At 32.8% G+C, this 23,173-nt stretch overlaps 2 protein-coding genes across 2 annotated transcripts; both read left to right on the plus strand.

Moving 5' to 3' along the window:
• Nucleotides 1-3,141: 3,141 nt before the first annotated feature.
• Nucleotides 3,142-4,085, plus strand: LOC100970000 (olfactory receptor 8U8). Its single transcript, XM_003806071.3, is given in 2 exon segments — nucleotides 3,142-3,901; nucleotides 3,904-4,085. Coding segments are annotated over 2 exon segments (942 nt in total).
• Nucleotides 4,086-10,730: 6,645 nt separating this feature from the next.
• Nucleotides 10,731-11,660, plus strand: LOC100970342 (olfactory receptor 8U9). Its single transcript, XM_003806072.4, has one exon. The coding sequence runs from the start codon at nucleotides 10,731-10,733 to the stop codon at nucleotides 11,658-11,660; it is 930 nt and encodes a 309-aa protein (XP_003806120.3).
• Nucleotides 11,661-23,173: the final 11,513 nt, after the last annotated feature.

Below are 23,173 nucleotides of genomic sequence, written 5' to 3' on the forward strand. Positions count from 1 at the left end.
ATTTGTGATAATTTTCAAAAAAGATAGTTAGCTACCTGCCTTTCAAAGCCAATATTGAAGATTGACACTAAATCTACAACAGCAAATATATTTTGTAAAACATAAAAATATAGTAATGTTTTTAAAGTTAGAGGACCCTTAATAATGTCATACTAAAAACATAGCTTCACATCTGCAGTTATTTAAAAACAGGTCAGATCAATAAAATCTTTAGCCTGCCTTGCAATTCCAATGAAGTACAGATTGTAATTTTTATGATAATCTTACTTGCTTCATACTCTGGAACAAGATCCTTTGGGTAAGAGACACTAACAAAACCCACATAGTCATTGCTATCTACACCTATTATGAGGAGAAATACAAGTATCCTCTTCCCAGGTAGAATAGAGCGTATTTCAAGATGGTGGGCTTTGACTCATTTATAGCTAATACATTTGCTATATTAACTCGAGATAAGTATTTTTAAGATTAAAGAGTGCCATACAATAGTTAGAGAAAAATCATTACAAGTACATTTTATAAAATAAAGTGTTTTCTCTGGTTTTATTTTAATTTTATATGTGGGTATGCATTGTGATTTTAAAACATTTCTTATTAGATTGAATTAAATAAAAATTCCTGTTTAGAATTTTTAAAAATGTTTGGAAATAAACAGTTCCATTATTGACCAAATTATATATTCTATGCCCAAACTCTGCTTTCCCCTCTTGCAGTAGCTAGAAATTTTACCCAGGATTAGTGGGGCATTCGTTAGACATTACTAGTATGTCTCTAGAGATATTTTCCAAAGAAAATAATATAACCTAGGGGCAAGGGGAAGAAATATTCAAATGTCATTCCAAAATTAATCTTTAATTCCCCATCATCTAACATCTAGAAGAGACTATATTAGGAAATGAATAAAAACAGCGTGACTTTCAACCACAAAGGGTCTAAAGTCTATCAGATATATGGAAGATATATGGAAACAGATGGTTGTAATAAGAGATGAAATATAGATTAGGTATGTCTAAATTGTTTTTGGAAGACAAATATGAAAGCTGTTAACTCAACATGGGAAGGACAAATTAAGTAGCTCTTCATAGAAGTGTGATATTTCAGCAGAGCTTGAAAGATAAGTAGGAGTTTCCATTTTCACTGTCTATTTTTCTGTAAAGAGAGAAACTAGGAATGGCAAGATTAAAAATAGAGAAGTATGGAAAGGCATATTGTTATTGACAAATTGAGACCAATCATTAATTGAAACAATGGATGCTCCTGCTGACTGGAGAGTTGAGTGGAACCGGGATAATAAAAATATTCAGAGATGATACTATAAAAACTCACATGTCCTTTCAAATATAATGCATGCTCTCCTTTGGATTCAAAGTAAAATAGTTTGTGTGCACACGTTTCAGGGTTTTGTGTTTTATAGGTGGAGAAAAACGAATGATAAGAAAAGAGACCAGAAAAATAGGGTAAATTTGGATAAAGCTTGCTTTCTTTCCAGCCTGGACTACTATCTATTCTTTCACTGCTCTATCTTCAGACTCTATGCACGCTCTGAAAATTAATAGTCCCCACTATATATTATTGAATAAAGAACTGAATGAATTGAAATAACCTTCTACAAGAGTAGCAGTTAGACAAAATCGAGGAAAATGTTAAGGATAGAATGTTCAGTCTTGGTTACAGATCACAGTGGGTGGTATAGCTAGGAACTGTTAAAGGTAAGTTGCTTATGTACTCATGTTAGTGAAAATGGTTCCGTGTGTGGGGACTAGTGTGTAGGTTTTGAAACTGTGCTTGTAACTACTAGTAGATCTTAAATCCACTTTTTAGGATCCGAAGAAGCATTGTTTGGATTAAATAGAATGGAATACAGATTACGCTAGAAAACGAAAGAATATGTAATACAAGTGGATGTCAAGGAAGCAAAAGTATTATTCTCAATATATCTATTAGTTCCATGCCATCTTATAACAAGTATTTATTTCTATAGTTTGTCATAAAAAAGTTTGAGTCTGAAAGTTAGTCTTCTTGAGAAGGGTTTGGTCTGAGCAGTGCAAAGACCAAAAATTCTCTTTTTACTTACCTCCCTTTTCTCTTTTCTTTTTCCTATTTTAATTCAAAATTGACGTTCAGTTTTTAACATGCAATTAGAAATTTGGAATTTATGGGTTCCCATGTCCTTATCCATCAATTTCCATGTTGCTATAATTAGACATTAATGTTCCATCTGTATTAGGGTTTTAGGATATCTAGTATATACTTACATATTGTATATCTAATATGTATCTTATACATATAATAAATATAATTTATTTAGAATAAAATTAAGGTAAATAAGTATTTTTTGAAAGTTACTACTTACCACATAATGTTGCTCAATAAATATGTTTATTAATACAAAACACAAATAACTGAAATGGATTCTTTAATTGAGCAGAAGTAAATACACAAGAGCTATTAGTAAACTCTGAAGAACAGTGAAGAAACACAGGCTCTTATTTTATTTATGTATTTATTTGCATAGTAATTTTCAGAGCGTGAAATTTATAAGTTTTTAAGGAAAGCTCTATTTTCAATTACTAGATATAATGGTGGGAGAGAGAGAGAAGAAAAAGGAGTTGGAGAGACATGATATTTGATACTATTTGGGTATTCAATAATTCAATTATAAAAATTATTCAAAATGAATAAGAAAATGATGATACACAACTTTAAATAGAGTAGGAAAACAAAAATTAATGCAAAAAATGTAATTAAATCAGTTTTTTAATAAAAGATTAAAAAAGCAGACATAAAATGAATTGTAAAGAAACATAAATTTCCAAATCTCTTAGAAAGCAAATATCAATTTTACTCTAATTTACAGGATAAGATTATGTGAGGATTCATTCCCTACATTCATGTAAGTTCATGCTTTAGATATAAAGATGTTTATACAGTGTTATATTCTTTTTGCTCTCCATCACATTTCCAGAATTCCAGTATGCTAACAATCATTATATTAGTTAAATAAATTAATAAATAAATCTAATTAATTAAACTGTACAATACAGTAAATATAAAAACACCACATATAGGACTTACAGTATTAAAATATGACTTAGACTTAACTCTTTTCTCTACTTCCACATTTAGATGGCCAGAAAAGATATGGCTCACATCAATTGCACCCAGGCGATAGAGTTTATTCTTGTGGGCCTCACAGACCATCAGGAGTTGAAGATGCCCCTCTTTGTGCTATTCTTATCCATCTACCTCTTCACAGTGGTAGGCAACTTGGGTTTGATCCTACTCATTAGAGTGGATACAAGTCTCAACACACCAATGTACTTCTTTCTTAGCAACCTAGCCTTTGTTGATTTCTGTTACTCTTCTGTCATTACACCCAAAATGCTTGGGAATTTCTTGTACAAACAAAATGTTATATCCTTTGATGCATGTGCTACTCAACTGGGCTGCTTTCTCACCTTCATGATATCAGAATGCTTGCTACTGACTTCCATGGCCTATGAGCGATATGTGGCCATTTGTAACCCTCTATTGTATAGGGTTGTAATGTCTCCAGGAATCTGCATTCAACTTGTAGCAGTTCCTTATAGCTATAGCTTCCTAATGGCACTATTTCACACCATCCTCACCTTCCGCCTCTCCTATTGCCACTCCAACATTGTCAACCATTTCTATTGTGATGACATGCCTCTCCTCAGGCTAACTTGCTCAGACACTCACTTCAAACAGCTATGGATTTTGGCCTGTGCTGGTATCACATTCATCTGCTCTGTTCTGATTGTCTTTGTCTCCTACATGTTCATTATTTTTGCCATCCTGAGGATGAGCTCAGCTGAAGGAAGACGCAAAGCCTTCTCCACCTGTAGCTCTCACATGCTGGCAGTCACCATATTCTATGGCACTTACAACCAAGCTCAAGCCATTCTCTTGATGCAGACAAGATGGCCTCTGTCTTCTACACGGTGATTATTCCCATGTTGAACCCCTTGATTTACAGTCTCAGGAACAAAGATGTAAAAGATGCCCTGAAGAAAGTCATCATCAATAGAAACCATGCTTTTATTTTTCTGAAACTGAGAAAATGAGTTCAATAGACAAAAATGGGCATTCCTTCGTAACCAGGTTTTCCCCCACATTAATAAAACTATTGGAATACCTTGCTCTTAATTGGTAAGCAATAAAGATCTGTTTACTGAAAAAAATTATTCTTTGCATTTTTGTAATTTTTTTGACTTAAAATCATATTTCATATGTAGAAAGTACCATGAGAATTTACATCATTCCTCACAGGAAAAATGTATTTTTAAAATGTATTATCTCTTCTGATAGTTATACAATTAGGTGCTGCCAAGAATGGAAAAAATGAAAGCACTCTGAATGCCCAGTTCAGGGTTATAAGAGTTCTTTAACAATATGTTAAGACTATTTTATAGTATATTTAAAATTAAATTTAATAACATTTAATTAAATTACCTGCAACAGTATCTCTACATAGAGGTAATTTTTCTCCCAGGGGAACATTTGTCAATGCCTAGGCTTATTATTGATTTTCACAATGACAGGATACTGTGAAGGAATGCTATTGCTATCTAGAGGGTTGAGGCCAGGTGTGCTGAAAAATATTTTACAATTCACAACATGGCCCCTCACTCAAAAAAATTATACATCCCCAAATGATAATAGTGCTGAAGTTGAGACAGCCGGTGTTAAATAATTTTTTTTTCCTCTAGAGTCATTCTGTAGATTCATTCAGATCAAGCTGGTTGATAGTGTTGCTCAAGCCTTTTTTAGCTTAATGGTTTTCTCTTTATTTGCTCTATCAATTATTAAGACTGATGTTAAAATCCCAAGTTAAATTATGTATTTACATTTATTTTCTGTCAGTTTTAATTTTAAATGTTTTGGGGCTCCTTTGTCATTTGTGCATGAATTTCTAGTTACTTAATTTACTGATTTTTTCCTTATTAGCATTATTAAATGCTCTTCCTTTTTTGTGATAGCATTTTATGACTAAAAGTCTATATTTTTCTGACAATATAACCACTTCATCTCTCTTGCGGTTATTATAAGCATGGAAGAGTATTCCATCATTTTACTTTCATTATATTTGTGATGTTAAGTGTACATTTTGTCTCTTGTAAACAGCTAATTGTTGGATTTTTGTCTTTGTAATTAACTCTGAATAGCTCTCCCTTTTAATTAGAGTATTAAGTCCATTCATTTTTAACGCAATTACTGATATGGCTGAATTTACGTCTTTCATGTTGTTAATATTCTAAATAGTTCAGTTTTTTTTTATTTCCTTGTTTGAGTTCTAATGCCTATGTTAAAAAATTTTAAGTTAGAAATTTAATTTCTGATGTGTTAAATATGTACACACACAAACAGACACACAGACATGCATTAGTAATGGTTGCTCTAAGGATTTCAATATTGATTTTAACTTATCACCATATACTTCAGATTAATACTAGCATAGAACTATGTAAATACATACATACATACACACATATGCAGTGTCTACTTATAAACCTCAAGACAGTATTATCATAATTGAATATGTATGCAATTTTATGTCATTAGGAGGACACAAGAAATATACAATTGTATGTCACTTATATAAATTAAGAAGAGAATACTTATGTAGACTATATATACACAGACATATGACTATTTATATCAATAATAAGATGATACGTCAATAAATATAAAAAATGATTGACATATCTGCCATTTCCAGTGTGCTTCGTGTATTTCTGTGATTGAAATTATCATACAGAATAATTTCTTATCCTCTGAAAGACATTCTTATGTACTTATTATAAGGCAGATTTGCTAGCAATGAATTATCTTAATCTCATTTACCCAGGTCTTTAAGTCACCTTTATTTCTGAAATATAATTTGACTGGATATAGTATTCCCTGTAGACAATTGTTTTCTTACAGCAGTTTGGACATGTCATCCCACCATATTCCATATTTTCCTTGTAAGAAGTCATGTGTTAAACTTGTGATTTTCTATAGAATTAATCAACAACTTTCAAGATTTTTCGCTGTCTTTGGCACTCAACACTTTGACTTTCATTAGCCTAAAGATTCCTTGGTGTTAATCTAACTTAAGTTTGGTTGAGTCCCTTAGATCCACATGTTAATGTTTTTTTTTTCCTCAAATTGGAGAAGTTTTCAGTAATTTATTCAAGTATTTTCCCCTTTATCTCCCTTCCTTCCTTTTCCGACTCCCACTTATTTTTACTGGTACACTTCATATGGCACACTTTATTGGTACCACTTTCTGGTGCCCCAGAAGTCGCCAGGACTTTCTTCATTTTTCTGTAATATTCTTCTTCTCTGTTTTCTAGAATAGACAAGTTTTATTTACCTATTTTCAATTTTACCAATTCTGTCTTCAGCTTTATCACTATTCTTTTTGGTCTAACCAGTACATTTTTCATTTCAGGTATTGTATTTTTATCTCCAAATATTCTTTTTTTTCCAAGAAAAAATTGCTAGAAGGATTTATTGGAGAAATTGATGAAATTTGAATATAATCAATATATTAGAAAATAATGTTGCACAAATGTTTTCTAGTTTTGATAATTGTACCTTGATAAAGTGACATGATATGTGCAACTTATTCTTTTTAAAATTATTATTTTTTTCAGTATTCCTCTTTTTTTTATTATTATACTTTAAGTTCTAGGGTACATGTGCACAACGTGCAGGTTTGATACATATGTATACATGTGCCATGTGGTTTTATCTCCAAATACTCTATCTGGTTCTTTAAGAAATATATATTAAATTTTTTTTCCATTTGGTAAGATATTGGTAAGCTAATGACTGGATCCCAGGGTTTGTATCAAATGTCTTATTGGCCTTCTCATTTATGTATTTTCAGCTGACTGTGTAAACTCAATTGTGGTTTTCACTTCCTATTTGAAATCTATAAAAGACATATTTGGGGAATCTTGTCCATCTTCATCCTTAGATAGCAGAAAAATACACTAAATTTGGGGGGGAAAAAAGTGGTTTTATAATTGCTTTCCACCCCTCCTCTTCCCTACCACCTTCCCCCAACAAAGCCTTTCCCATTGTAGAGGATTATTTTGCTTTTTCAGAGATGCTCTCCTATTCAACTCAGGCTACAGTAAAAAACAAAGAAATAGCAACAACAAAAACCTCAAAACTTAGACTGGGTAGCCTAAATGACAGAAATTTATTTTCTGACAGTTCTGGAGACAAGAAGTCCAAGATCAAGATACTTTCTGATTCAGTTTCTAGTTAGGTCTCTCTTCCCAGCTTGTAGGCAGCCACCATCTTCTGTCCGCTCACATGACCTCTTGTTTGTGAGCATAGAGGAGACAGAGAAAAAAAAAAAAAGAGGGAGAGTGAGTGAGCATACACTTTTGCGTCTCTTCTTATAAGGGCATTAACCCCCTCCCTTATAACTTTAATCTTAATTTTCTTCCAAAGTTGTTGTCTCTAAATATCATCACACTGGGAGTTAGAGCTTCAATATATGAATTTTGAGAGATACAATTCAGTTCCTAGCGGATGCATTGTTCTGTAATAAGTATTACAATAATGTTCTTCTCTTGCTATGGCCACAGATTGGCTAAAAAAATAATCTCAAAGGCTATTCCATAGACCAAGGAACTATAAAAATTAAGTAAGAACAGATAGCAACAGCCTTAAAAAAGACACAAATATTTCATGAGCATTTCAAAGAGTAAGCCAAAGAGAGAGTACCATGTCTTAAATTATTCTGTAACAGATTATTGGGAGTTCCAAATTAGTTCTTTGGAAGATATGTTGTAAAAATTTTTGCAAGGTAATTTTTATTTTTCTTTTAAAAATAAATCTAAACTTTATCACTAAGAAACAACAAAAGGAAAAGAATACAAATAAATAAATAAATAACAAGAACAACAATATGAACAAGTAAAATATGAATAAATAAATAGCACTATTAATAATAAAATTATCAATCAATAAATAGCATTCCAAAAATAAGAACATTACAGCAATAATGTCATGCTAAGACAGAGCTATAGATCTTTGGTTCCTCAAAGCTTGAGAATGATGTTAATTTATCTCTAGCCTGCTTTGGAATCCCTTAGGTCATTAACTATTTTTTCTGATAATTTTACTTGCATCATTCTCCTAAATAAGATCCTATGGGACAGAGGGGACAGAGTGACTGTCAAAACCCTATATTCTGTTGCTGCCCAAACCCACTTGGAGAGGAAATAGGAACACCCTTTACCCAAGTAAGTTCAAATAATATGTTTCAAAATTAAGGTCAAGATAAGCATTTTAAAAATAAAGTAGCATAGAATATAATGAACTTTATAACATTTTAGATGGCATTTTCTGAAATAAGGCTAATGTTTTCTATAATTTTATTTCTGTTATATATGTATGTGTTATATAAAATATATTTATTATTGGTATGTGATGAAAAAAAAAGTTTGGGAATACCAAGATAAAATGTATTAGGCTGCTTGGAAAAGTTGGACACTTAATTGACTAGATTGCAATTTACATCAAAACTGTCCTTCCTATTTTTGCCCATATAAAAAGTGAGCACATCAAAACCAAGTCATCAATATGTCATTTAATGTGTTTGTTATAAGTAAAGAACATTAATTGTGAACCAGTGAAATAAATACTGAAAGATTATTGCAAAAATTTAATTATTAATTTCCCATTACCAAGCATCTAGAAGGGGCTACATTAAGACATTAATTAAAATTTCATGGCTTCCACCCATGGAGTCAGCAGTCTATCAAAATAAAATATATGAAAACAGGTGTTTGCCATATATGTAATATAGGTAAATGAATTATGTATACAATGTTTCTAGAACACAAAGATGAAAGACGGTAACACAGCATGAAAACTAGAAATCAGGGAAGCCTTGAAGAATAAATAGTTTTCATTGCAGCTCTCCATTCGCCATTCATCTGGTAGAGGTAAGTGTAAGCAAAAGCACATATAAAGCCTGGGTAACGTGTAAGGGCATGTTGTATTTGAGGACTGTAAAATAAGGTTTTTAATTGATCACTGGGTGTTGTTTGAGGAAGAAGGGAAGAGATGTGGCTGGAATTTTGATGGAAAACATCATGGACTATATTGTAAAAGGTCATGTATAACATTTTTTCAAATATAATGTACATTCTACCTTTGAGATGAGATAAAGTGGTACTTCAAGGTGAGATAATAAATGTCTTATAGTTGTCAAACAGTGCAGCCTTACCTGAAATCTCCAGACATGAAAACTAAATTTCCTATCAAATTGTTGCTTAATCATCTCAAAGCAAAATTTATGTATTTGTATGAACACCAAAAAGTCTTTAAAAACTTTGATGATACACATATTTCATGTAACAATAAGCAGCAGCAGCAGTAATAATAAATATTATCTGTTGTTATCTTCTTCATAGAAAGTGGTAGAAACATACGTGCACACATACTCAAAAATATTCATTTTTGATTTTCATGTCCATGATTTATAAAGAACATCTAACTTTTCCTGATATATTCCCCTGCTGTTCCCTGAAATAAAAATATATCAATTAGGTTTCTTTTGTTAATTTATTATTTGCTGAGATTATATTTCAGGAACTAAAATTTTAAGACACTTTTCTCCGTAGTCAACTTAAAAGGTACATTACGTGTAAAAGTTTACCTATACCAATCTACTTGCATTACTTAAGGATTTTCCATGTGTTCTTACTTTTTTGTATTTATTTCCTCAGACTTCTCTATGTTCAAGGCCTAGAGGTATATTACCTTGACCACCCATACATACTATGTATGTAGAAGTCAGCATAATCACTTTTAAAATTCATTGACAGCTGGGTGGTAAAGTGATTCTGCTGACTTATACATACCTGTAACTTTTAATACATCAGGGAAGCAAGTTTTACGGTTTAATATTATTTTCTAATTTAAAATATATTTACACCTGTTACGTGCAGGAGATAACTTTCTTTTGATAGTAATAATGATTATTTCAGATAGAAAATAACACCTTTTATAGATTAGGAAGCTTAAAGAACAAACTGAATTTTTGATGTGCCAAAGTTTATGTAACTAAAGAATGACAGAAATAAATTCCAGGTCTCCCAGTTTTATCTAGAGTTCTTTCCACTGTATCCTGCTTGACTTAAATACCTACAAAATGCCATTTTTCAATAGTTACCTGCCATTAAAATGCAACTGTTTATCACAAAAATGCTAAGTTTGTCAAAATTCACTATATTTACTTCCTCATAGCCATAATGGCAATTTACATTCACTTTTTAAGGGTAATTGAATACTATTTGGCCACAAAAAAAGAATGAATTTGTGTCTTTTGCAGCAACATGGATGGAAATGGAGGCCATTATCTTAGTGAAGTAACTCAGAAAGTAAAATACCACATGTTCTCACTTAAAAGCGAGAGCTAAATAATATGTACACATGGACATAGTATGTAAAGTACCTTTATAAATATAATAAATTTATGCAGAGAGAAATATGTGTTCCCACAAAATAACCTCTTTTACCTTTCATCCCATCCCATCCCATCCCCAGACCTCAAGTGAGCTAATAATTTTAATACTAAATTAGCACTTACATATTAACAATAAAATTGATTTTAAGGATATTAAGGTATTAAAAAATTACACAAATGTTAAGCTTGATTAAACTCTCCTCTTTTTATCCAGACAACCTGAAGAGGTATGACTCAAATCAATTGCACCCAGGTGACAGAGTTTATTCTTGTGGGCCTCACAGATCGTCAGGAGTTGAAGATGCCCCTCTTTGTGCTATTCTTATCTATCTATCTTTTCACAGTAGTAGGCAATCTGGGTTTGATCCTACTCATTAGAACAGATGAAAAACTCGACACACCAATGTACTTCTTTCTTAGCAACCTAGCTTTTGTGGATTTCTGTTACTCTTCTGTCATTACACCCAAAATGCTTGGGAATTTCTTATATAAACAAAATAGTATTTCGTTCAATGCATGTGCTGCTCAGTTAGGCTGTTTCCTGGCCTTCATGACGGCTGAGTGCTTGCTACTGGCTTCCATGGCCTATGACCGATATGTGGCCATTTGTAACCCTCTGATGTATATGGTGGTAATGTCCCCAGGAATCTGCATTCAGCTTGTGGCTGCTCCCTATAGCTATAGCATCTTGGTTGCACTGTTTCACACCATCCTCACCTTCCGCCTCTCCTATTGCCACTCCAACATTGTCAACCATTTCTATTGTGATGACATGCCTCTCCTCAGGCTAACTTGCTCAGACACTCGCTTCAAACAGCTCTGGATCTTTGCCTGTGCTGGTATCATGTTCATTTCCTCCCTTCTGATCGTCTTTGTCTCCTACATGTTCATCATTTCTACCATCCTGAGGATGCGTTCAGCTGAGGGAAGACAGAAGGCTTTCTCGACGTGTGGCTCCCACATGCTGGCAGTCACCATATTCTATGGGACCCTGATTTTTATGTACTTACAGCCTAGCTCTAGCCATGCCCTGGACACAGACAAGATGGCCTCTGTCTTCTACACAGTGATCATTCCCATGTTGAATCCCTTAATCTATAGCCTCCGGAATAAGGAGGTGAAAGAAGCTCTGAAGAAAATCATTATCAATAAAAACTAGACTTTTGTGTTTATAAAATTAAGAAAAGAAATTGAGTAAGGAAAAATGGACTTCTTTCATGGTATGATTTTTTTCCCAGTATAAGTTATCAGGATCCCTGTTTCTCAATATGTGATGTATACATATATTTTCACTGTGTAATACAATTTTCTAGAGAATTTCTCTTAGAATGTTAGGTATAAAAGTAACTATAAGAATTTACAACATTTCTCTTATTTTTCAAGTGGAAAATATATTAAAATTTTTCATTTTCTTGCATAATATTTTATACCAATTTTCCTATTTCTCAAATGAAGAGTGCATAAAAAGTCATCATCAAGATATATAATTAGTTATGTGCAGAGCACAGACAAAAGTTAACTCCTCTCCCCATCCATCCCCAGTTCAGGATTCTGAAGCTGTATTTACAATATCCCACGTGAAAAATAAAGACACATAGTCTAAACATTTTCTTTCTCAATTCCTAATTTTTTGAAAAAATACATGACAATATAAAAATGTCCTATATTTATGCATTTAACATATTGTCTTTATTAATACAAAGAGTACTGCTTTCTAACCTCACCTATGTTACTGATTGAATGTACCTTCTACTTCCTGGAAGTCTTGTTCTGTCTCTGAAGACTAACTCTCTAAGAGAACTGCTTTTCTTATGCCTACAAGATCTCATTATACTTTTTCCCAAAATGTAAATAATGTAACTCAGGGATAGAATTCTGGAGGGAGGAGGGGAGGGCATTATAATTCAAACAAATATATTCACAGTCATTGAAACATCAAAAATCATTTTGCCAGTAACAAGGATTATATACAGTTGTGCACAGCAAAGCTCAGGTAAGCTGGTCATTATTTATTAAGGTATAGCTTATAACACAATGAACCCAGTAGGCAATGTAGCCGAGTGAATAAGCCACATGCCTTATAGTCAAAGTATGTGGTTAGATCCCAAACATGTCATTGTGCTCTAGGTATGCTCTTATGAGTTTACTCATCAGATAAGTGAGAATAATGTTACTCAGTTTAGAGACTTTTATAGGACTAAGCAACATGGAAAGGGGTAATAATTCATGGTAGGCCCTTGAATATCATTTCCCTTCCTTCTGTGAACCTGCAGACCTGAGTGCTAGTCTACTAATTATAAGTCACATAAACTTGAGGGAGCAATTTATAAATGAAGATTATTGTACACCACAGCAGATAAATTGATGAGAGAGAGAGAAAGAGACAGAGAGAGAGAGTAATCATTTTAAAGTATCTTTTTAACTTTTATTTTAAGTTCAGGGATACAAGTGCAGGTTTGTTACATATGTAAAGTTGTGTCAGGGGGTTTATGGTACAGATCTTTTCATCACCCAGGTATTCAGCCTGGTACCCATTAGTTATTTTTCCTGATTGTCTCCCTCCTCCCAGCCTCCAGCATCCAAACGGCCCCAGTGTGTGTTGTCCCCCTCTATGTGCTCATGTGTTTTCATCATTTAGCTTAAGAAAGATTTGATTTTGTGAATCATGCCTATCATTTAATATTTTTGCTTCACTTTTTTTCATCTGTAGCCCACTTCCATACTTAATGGCAAAAGATTAGAAATATACTATTAATGCCCACTGAGAGATTATATTAAAATAGAAATAATTCTTAACCTGCTTTACGTTAGTGTCCATTTTCAATAATTTTCTTATATATTTGTGAGGTTGTAGAGACATAGGAGTAGTATGATCCACAGTTCTCAAAAGTTTATTTCCTCATTTTTTCTTTAAACACATTTATCTACTACATGAACATTTCAGTGCCTTCCTATTGTCTCACATAGGATTAAGCTCTGGCAGAAGATGTTAAGTCTGTCATCTATATATTGAAAAGTTGTAATTAATGTTCTTAAATGCATAACCTCTTGGCTGGGCGCGGTGGCTCACACCTGTAATCCCAGAACTTTGGGAGGCCGAGGCGGGCTGATCACAAAGTCAAGAGATCGAGACCATTCTGGCCAACACGGTGAAACCCCGTCCCTACTAAAAATATAACAAATTAGCAGGGCGTGGTAGTGCATGCCTGTGGTCCCAGCTACTCAGGAGGCTGGGGCAGGAGAATCGCTTGAACCCAGGAGGCGGAGGTTGCAGTAAGCAGAGATCACTCCACTGCACTTCAGCCTGGTGACAGAGCGAGACTCTGTCTCAAAAAAAAAAAAAAAAAGCATAACCTCTTATCTTAGCAGGCTGGTACATTTTCTGTGCATCAGCCATTCTACTACATTCTACTAAAGGGCATAGATATTTTGGGGAATAAAAGCCTGAATGTGAGTTCTAAATCTAACATTTGCTGACTTGGAAGTCCTCAACAGTTTATTCTATTTATGTATACTCTAGTTTCCTGATCTTATAAGAAAGTATGAAATATAAAAAGTAAAAAGAGGTGAAGAAAATATCAGCTATTAAATTCATATAATGAAGCAGTATGAAGATCAAAATATATCAGCTGTTAAATTAATTGTCTCAAAATCAAAAAAGATTATGATTAAAAACTTTAGAGTGAAAAAATTTTTAATTGTAATTTTTACATTTTTATACCTAATTTGAAAAAGCTAAACATTTGGAAAATTATCCAATCACAATTAAAGCTTAAAATTTTCAGGTACAAACTGAGGATTTGTTATAGAACTGTTAATATAGGAGAAAAAGATTTCTCATGATTTCCGCTTAAATTTTGCGGATGATTTTGTTAAGTTGGTTTTGTCCCTTTTGAGGACAGTCACGTTTCATTTGACAAATGCTTCAAACTCGTTAACAAATTAGTCCAGCTGTGGAACATATCACAACAAAATATTTCCAAAAAATGTGAAAGTATGAATCTGTATTTAATGGCAAATAATTGGCAAACAATCTTTTCTTTAACTTTTATTTTTGATCGGGCAAACAATCTTTAGTAGCAAATAAATTGATGCATCCCTACGGGCACCAGACAAGCACAAATTATAGAAACACCAATGTGAAAAATTAAGTTGTCAAAGTGCATAAGCATCTAAGGTATTGAAACATGGAAATATGCATATAAAATTAAAGTCAAGTTTATGAAAACAGAGGATAGCATAAAATGTAAAGAACCATTAAAATTGAATGGGAAGGCAGGAAGGAAGAAAGAAATGGAAAGAAAAAGGAAAGATCAATCTCAATATCACCACATAGGTATAACTACTGTTAACATTTTGTCATATTTTATTTGAGTATTTCTGTGCACATATATATGTATACATACATGCAATATCACCTGTATATATTTATATATGTAATCCTTTTCATGTCAATAAATGAAAACCTATATCAACTTTTAAAGGGTCATTTAGTATTTTATGAAGAATTTACAGTTACTAAATATCTATTAGAACGTATTTAGACAAATTCCATCTTACGGTAACTGAAATTAAACAATATATGTACTTGCATATTTTTATTATTTTCTTATGGACTTAGCATTGAAATCATTGCATCAAGTGGCAGAAATATTTTAAACAATTTTGATGCTTACTGTTAAGCTGCCTTCTAGAAAATTGAAGATAAATTACATCTTTACAGGATGTTCATGAGGATATCCATTTCCCACACCTTTACCAACATGGATATTTTCATCCTTTTAATTTGATCAATCTCATGTAATCTAGTCCTTTGATATTTAATAGAATTAATTATTTCCCTTTGTAATTAATAAATATGTTACATGGAAAGCAGCTAGAGATTCATTATTGATTTTGTGTTCTGCTTTTAGCATATTGCTTAATCATAAAATATTTGTCATTTACTAATTTTTGTATTATATTATTTATAATATTAACCTATGTTTATATAACTACCACCAGTGCTGTGCTGGAGGCAGCCCGTACTAACGTCCAAGAACTATATCTGCAAATCTCTTTTGAACTCATGTTCATGACTCTAGGTCAGTAGCTTAAAATCAGCTAAGATGGGAGTATTTACAGCATGGAAATCACAAAATCAACAGATGTTACAAATTAAATCTTCCTTTTTCTTTTAAATTTGAAAGCCAGTTGATAAACATCCACTGGAATGCCATTGATCTCCACCCTGCTTTGCATCCTACAGTTTATATTTTACTTTCTGTAAGAATAAGTAACCTTTAATTACTTTAAGAAATATCTTGTTTATCTTGCAAGTTTAATAAATCAATTTCAGTTTATCTTTCTTGCATTATGAATTTGAATTAACCTGTAAATAATTTTTTTCTTCCCCAAATGCCACCCCACTACAAAATAATGTGAATCTATAAATTTATTTAAGTTAAGCATAAACAATATGCTTAACTTCTGGAGCATATTGTTATGTATGCTTAACTTATATATGTATGAATATATAAAGCCAATATTTTGCCAAGTTTAATAGTAAATTAAATTTCAGGTTTTACTTTTTCCTTATTATTTAAATGGAATCTTGAAAACTATCTTTTCACTTCTACTTGAAGCTACATTTTTATTATGGTATTATTTTCATTACGTAGCTTGGTAACTGAATGCTTCACAACAATCATAACAAATCTAATAATATTTTTCCACTGAGCTTATTGGTTCAGGTACCAATAAGCTGTAATATATACTTCAGAATATGTACCAATATAGTATAATACATACTTTAAAAATAATGATATTTTTACCACTGTTTTTGTTGCATGGGCTAGGATACTGCGTAATGTTTAGTCAAAGCCATGGTTGTCTTGAATCTAAGTTGAGTAGCAATATCTAGTATTTTGCCTTAATGTAGTATTCTAAAATATGTCAGCATTTCTTTTATCATCGAAGTATTTATCCTGCTTTTCCTATAACACAGAGTTTTTATTGTATATATAACATTCCACATTTTAATTCAAGATATTCTGTCTTCTTTAACAATCCTCCAGACTACTAAGCATGTTGGAATATCTGACTGGAGCAAATCCCTTCTGATAATAAGCAGGGAGAATGACGTATAGGACAAGAGAGAGTTATCTTTCTAGTATGATCACCGTAAAATAAGTGTGAGTCAAGTCTTTAATCCAAGAAATGGAAGATTATCCAGGATGGATGTTTTGAAGATAATGGTATGAAATACTTCTACACATATTTCATGGCCAAAACCAGTAGTTCAGAAGTTACTGAATTCATCCTGTTGGGACTCACAGACAATCCAGAGCTCCAAGCCCTTTTTTAGGGGGATCTTTCTAGTGATCAATTTAAGTAGTGTCATGGGTAGCCTTGGGTTAATTATGCTAATTCCTATCAGTCCTCAGCTTCACACAGCTATGTATTTTTTTCTCAGCCACGTAGCTTTTGTTTATTTTTGCTACACCTCCTCTATCACCCCTAACAGCCTAGTGAACCTCCTCCAAGAAACTAAAAGAATATCCTTACCTACTTGGGCCTCACAGTTGCATTGCTTTATCATGTTTGTGGTTTGTGAAGTGTATGTGCTCTCAGCCACGGCATATGACAGGTATGTGGCCATCTGCAACCCTTTTCTCTATAGTATCATCATGAACAGAAGGGTCTGTATTCAAATGGTGGGAAGTACATATTTGTATGGCTTTTCTGTGAGACTCCTGCAGGCAATTCTTACATTCCACTTGTCTTTTTGAGATTCAAATATAATAAATAATTCCTATTGTGATGATGTTCCCCTAGCATGTCTACCCTATCATAAAAACCATTACAAAGATGTAAAAGAACTGATATTGTTCACACTTGCTGGTTTGAATACACTTTTCTCCCTTCTTATGATCCTCATCTCCTACATATCAGTACTGTCTGCCATTCTGAGAATTAATTCAGCTGAAAGTAGACAAAAGGCATTTTCTACTTGTGACTCCCACCTGACTTCTATCATCATATTTTATGGTATAATTACCTTCATGTATATGCAGCGAAAAACAAATAATTCTCTGGATACAGACAAAATAGCTTCTGTTTTCTGTATTGTGAAAATTCCTTTAATATATAGCCTGATGAACCACGAAGTCAAAGATGCTTTGAAGATAATTATGGAAAATCTATGTCTTACTACAAGATAAAGGACCATGGGTCTAATCATAAAGCCCTTTGAATTGGGAGGCAAAATAAAGCCAGACTTCAAGTATTTTTGCACTAGCACACCATTAGTAACCTGCTTTTTAATGTTATAATATCAAAGTTGATATCGACACAGAACATGCATTAATTTTCATATTTCATTATTTGAATTGTTAAATGTATATATTTAATTATTATGAATACATAATAGTTGTACACATTTATGGGGTACATCTAATATTTAATACAAGCATACACTGTGTAATGATCACATCAGGGTAAATGGGATATCCATAACTTCAAGTATTTATCATTTCTTTGTGCTAGAAACATTCTAATTCCATTCTCTTTGTTATTTTGAAATACACAATAAATTATTGGAAGCTGTAGTTGCCCTACTGTGCTACCAAACACTACATCTTATTCTTTCTATCTAACTGTATTTTTGTACTCATTAACTATTTCCTCATTATCAACTCTCCTCCCCAATACACTTCCCAGTCTCTGCTCTGGCAACCATCATTCTACTCTATCTCCAGGAGTTTTATATATATATATATATATATGTATACACACACACACACACACACATATATATACACACACACACATATACACACACACACGTATATATATAAGAACACATGATATTTGTCTTTCTGTGTCTGACTTATTTCACTTATAATATCATTCATGTTGTTGCAAATGACAAGATTTCATTAATTTTATGGATCAGTAATAATCCATTGTGTATATGTACCACATTTTCTCTATGCATTCATCCACTGATGGAAACTTAGGTGGATTCCATATCATGGCTGTTGTGAATAGTGCTGCAATAACATGGAAGTGTAGACATCTCTTCAATATACTAATTTCCTTTCTTTTGGATATATATCCAGCAGTGAGATTGCTGGATTATATAGTAGTTCTACTTTTAGTTTTTTGAGGAACCTCGAGATTGTTCTTTACAGTGACTGCGCTAATTTAATTTACATTCACACCAATGGTGTTTGAGGGTTCTCCTTTCATCATATCCTTGCCAGCATCCATTATTGCCTGTTGTTTGGATAAAAGCCATTTTTAACTGGGATGAGGTGATATCTCATTGTGGTTTTGATTTGCATTTCTTTGATTACTAGTGATATTAAACCATTTTTCATATACCTATTAGTCATTTTTAGGTCTTCTTTTGAGATATGTCTAGTCAGGTCTTTTGCCAATGTTTCAATTGAATTTTTTGTGGATTTTATTTTTTCCTATTGAGTTGTCCGTACTCGTTATATATTCTGTTTATTGATCCCTTGTCAAATCTGTAGATTGCAAATATTATCTCCCATTCCCAGTTACTTCTTCACAATTCAAAGTGGAGAAATGTTATTTTAAATCATGAAAGTAATCTGTCTTGATATTATGAGAAGTGAAAATGACATTTATTCAGTTGCAAATAGTAGGCTAAATTTTGTTTCATGGAACATTTAAAAATCAATCTTTTTTTCCAGTGAAGACTTTGACTTCAATACTTTTAATATATAAACCTTGAATTGGTAAAAATTATGTCCACTTTATATCACTAAAGCAGCTTTGAGTCATTAACATTGTCTATAAAATACACATACACACACACACACACGACCTATTAGTTGAACCCCAAAAGAGTTATTGGTTCTGATGACATGGCAGGGACACTGGCATTAACACCTAATTTGAAAAGACTGGTGCAAAGCCTTATTAAAAAATACTAAAAGAGCAACTTGAATTCTAACAAATGAAACAAAAAGTACCTTAGTGTCAAAAACAATTCTATCGATGAGGTATATTTATAATTGCTAATTTGCTGATTTTTATAATAGTAGCATGGTCATTTAAGAGAACATTCTTGCTTTTAGTAAATATAACAAGCATATAAAGGTAAAGAGGCATCATGTCTTCATCTTATTATCAAAAAGCTCAGAAAAAATGTGGTAAAATGTTAACATCTGGAGAAGCTGGGTGAACGGTGCAAAGTAATTCTTTGTAAAATGTTAGCATCTTTTCTGTAATTCTAAAATTATGCCAAAATAAAAACTCAAATTAAAAAAAAACCTGTTTAATAAATGGTGCTGGGAAAATTGTAGAAGAATGAAGCTGGATCCCTATTTCTCATCATATACAAAAGTCAACTCAAGATGGATTAAAGAGTTAAATGTAAAACATGAAGCTATAAAAATTTTATAAGAAATCCTGGGAGAAACTCTCCAGGACATTGGCCTTGGCAAAGAATTTATGTCTAAGATACCAAAAGCAAATGAAAACAAAACAAAAAGAAATGGGACTTAATTAAACTAAAAACCTTCTGCATAGCAACAGAAACAATCATTAGAGTAAACAAACAACCCATAGAATGGAAGAAAATATTTGCAAACTAGGCATCCACCAAAGGACTAATACTAAGAATCTAAAAGGAACTCAAATCAAAAAGAAAAAACAAATAATAAACAAATAAATAAAAGTGGATAAGTTACATAAATAGACATTTTTCTAAAGAAGATAAACAAATGGTCAACAAATATATTTAAAAAATGCTCAATATCACTAATCATCAGGGAAATGCAAATTAAAACCACAATGAGATACCACCTTACCCCAACCAGAATGGCCATTATTAACATGGACATCTATTAAAAAAAAATAGATGACGGCATTGATGTGGTGAAAAGGGAATGCATATACACTGCTGGTGGGAATGTAAATGAGCACAACCTCTATGAGAAACAGTATGGAGATTTCTCAAAGAACTAAAAGCAGATCTACCATTTGATCCAGCAATCTCACTACTGGGTATCTATCCAGAGGAAAATTCCTTATATCAAAAGGCTACCTGCATGTATATGTTTATTGCAGCACAATTTACAACTGCAAAGATATGGAACTAATCTAGGTGCCCATCAACCATGAGTGGATAAAGAAAATGTGGTATACAAACACCACGGAACACTACTCAGCCATGAAAATAACAAAATAATGTATTTTGCAGCAACTTGCATGGAACTTGAGATCATTATTCTAAGTAAAGTAACTCCAAAATGAAAAACAAAATACTGCATATTTTCACTTATAAGTGGAAACTAAGCTATGGGTATACAAACACATACAGAGTAGTATAAAATGGACATTACAGACTCAGAAAAGGGGTGGGTGGGTGGGTTGAGCCATAAAAAACTACATATTGAATACAATGTACACTACGTGAGTGACCTAAAATTTCAGGCATCATCACTATACAGTTCATCGATGAAACCAAATCCGCTTTTACTCCTAAAGCTATTGTAATTTAAAAAATTAAAAATTAAAAATAAGTCTTCATCATTTAATTTTAATTTAATGTTTTAATTGAACAATATCTTTTAATATAGTATTTTGTTGGCCCAATTCCAAATTCATTGTAACTTTTAAAAAAGATTTTATTTATAAGAAATACTTGTATCTGTTTTTAAGAAAATTGTTAAATAATACCATCTATTCATCTTCAATAAAGTTTAGTGTAACAAAATCGACTTTGTTTTATAAGTGCTGATTAACTGCTATTTTTCACCTATTATAAGTTAAAACAACACTGAATACTTTTAAGAAAACGTTGTCACAATTTTGTCAAAGTTCTTAAAATATCTAGAATTTTGTTAATTACTTTACGACCAGCCATTAATTTACACTCAAGTTTCTGAAAGATATCAATGTGTATGTAAGGATTCAACTCTTCGTTGAGTCAGGAGACTAGATCTGGCTCTTTCGTATTCAATTCAATGTTTACACATTTGGAAGTGGGGCAGTTTACAGGAATGTCATAGAAAAATACACCTCTGTATCAGTTCAGTCATTTTCACTCTGTCTGGAGTGAACCGCGGCCTTAACAGAGTATGCTTGAATCACAACCACCACTATCAAATTTCTAGCCACCTCCATTTCAAATGCAGCCAGATTCTCCTGCATCACTGTCACCAGTGTTGCATAGTCCCAGAGCAAATGTTCTCAAAAATGTTATATGGAATATTAAGCCCATAGTAATACTCCACAAAAAAGGAAATTTTACATGATAGCCCTTTGCTTGAAGATATAATTCCCATTGGTATAAAAAAAGGAACTTGGCCGGGCACGGTGGCTCATGCCTGTAATCCCAGCTCTTTGGGAGGCCAAGGCGGGCGGATCACGAGGTCAGGAGATGGAGACCATCCTGGCTAACACGGTGAAACCCTGTCTTTACTAAAAATACAAAAAAATTAGCCGGGCGTGGTGGCGGGCGCCTGTAGTCTCAGCTGCTGGGGAGGCTGAGGCAGGAGAATGGCGTGAACCCGGGAGGCAGAGCTTGCAGTGAGCCAAGATCGGGCCACTGCACTTCCAGCCTGGGCGACAGAGCGAGACTCCGTCTCAAATAAATAAATAAATAAATAAATAAATAATAAAAAGAGGAACGGACAAAATATCTTTCAATCTGTTTAACACTCATTTGGTTAACATTTTTGAAAGCATAGAACTTCCAGAATTTTCCCTGCCAATATTCAGAAGAAATCCCCGTTTGGCTCCCAAAACCTACTTACGTGATCTAAATCCTCTGAGCCTTATCAGAGAGACAGTTTCCTTATCTTTAAAGTGAAAGTTAATGTAATGATTTCCAAGAGTTTTCCCCTCACTGATTGATCTAACCAAAAATTATTAGAATTTTCATTCTGCCAAAAAAGTGTTATACTTTTGTTGTAGAAATCCTGATGTCAAAAAATCAACTTTATAGGTACAAGAAAGGAGGAATAGCATCTAGCTAAGAGTCCTTTCAACTTAAAAATAAAATACCAAGAGATACTATTTTTCATTTATGAGGATTTCAAAATGCAAAAATTTGACTAGACTTAAACTAAATAAGAACCCCACTGCACTCCAGCGTGGGCAAAAGAGTGAGACTCTGTCTCAAAAAACAAACAAACAAAACAAAACAAACAAACTAAAAAACTTCTGTGCAGAATTATTTGGCAATATCTAGCAAAGTTGCAGGTACCCAACAATCATACTTCTAAGAAAGGAATTCAAGTATTCAAAGGAATACTGACACAAATACTAATACAAGCTAATACATGTGCACAAGGTAATTTACTGGGATATTATTTAAATTAGCAACAGATTTGCACCTGAATATCCATGAATAGAGACAGCCCTTCCATGTATGAGGAAAGATTTCTAGGTATGATATAAAGTAATTATCAGAATATAATATTGACAAGACAAAAAATGCAGAAAAGAATTAATACTACACATTACACTGTGCAAGAAAAAAGGAAGAATATAGAATGCATATGTGTAGCTTTTTATATTTGATTAAAAATTGCAGGCTCATGCCTGTAATCCCAGCACTTTGGGAGACGAAGGTGGGTGGATCATTTGAGTTCGGGAGTTCGAGATCAGCCTGGCCAGCATGGTGAAACCCTGTCTCTACTAAAAATACAA

Source organism: Pan paniscus, chromosome 9 (assembly GCF_029289425.2).
Source record: "Pan paniscus chromosome 9, NHGRI_mPanPan1-v2.0_pri, whole genome shotgun sequence".
NCBI lineage: Eukaryota > Metazoa > Chordata > Mammalia > Primates > Hominidae > Pan > Pan paniscus.

Bases quoted from the DNA above. Each gene is read 5' to 3' on its own strand.
- LOC100970342 (XM_003806072.4), top strand. From the start codon at position 10,731: ATGACTCAAATCAATTGCACCCAGGTGACAGAGTTTATTCTTGTGGGC.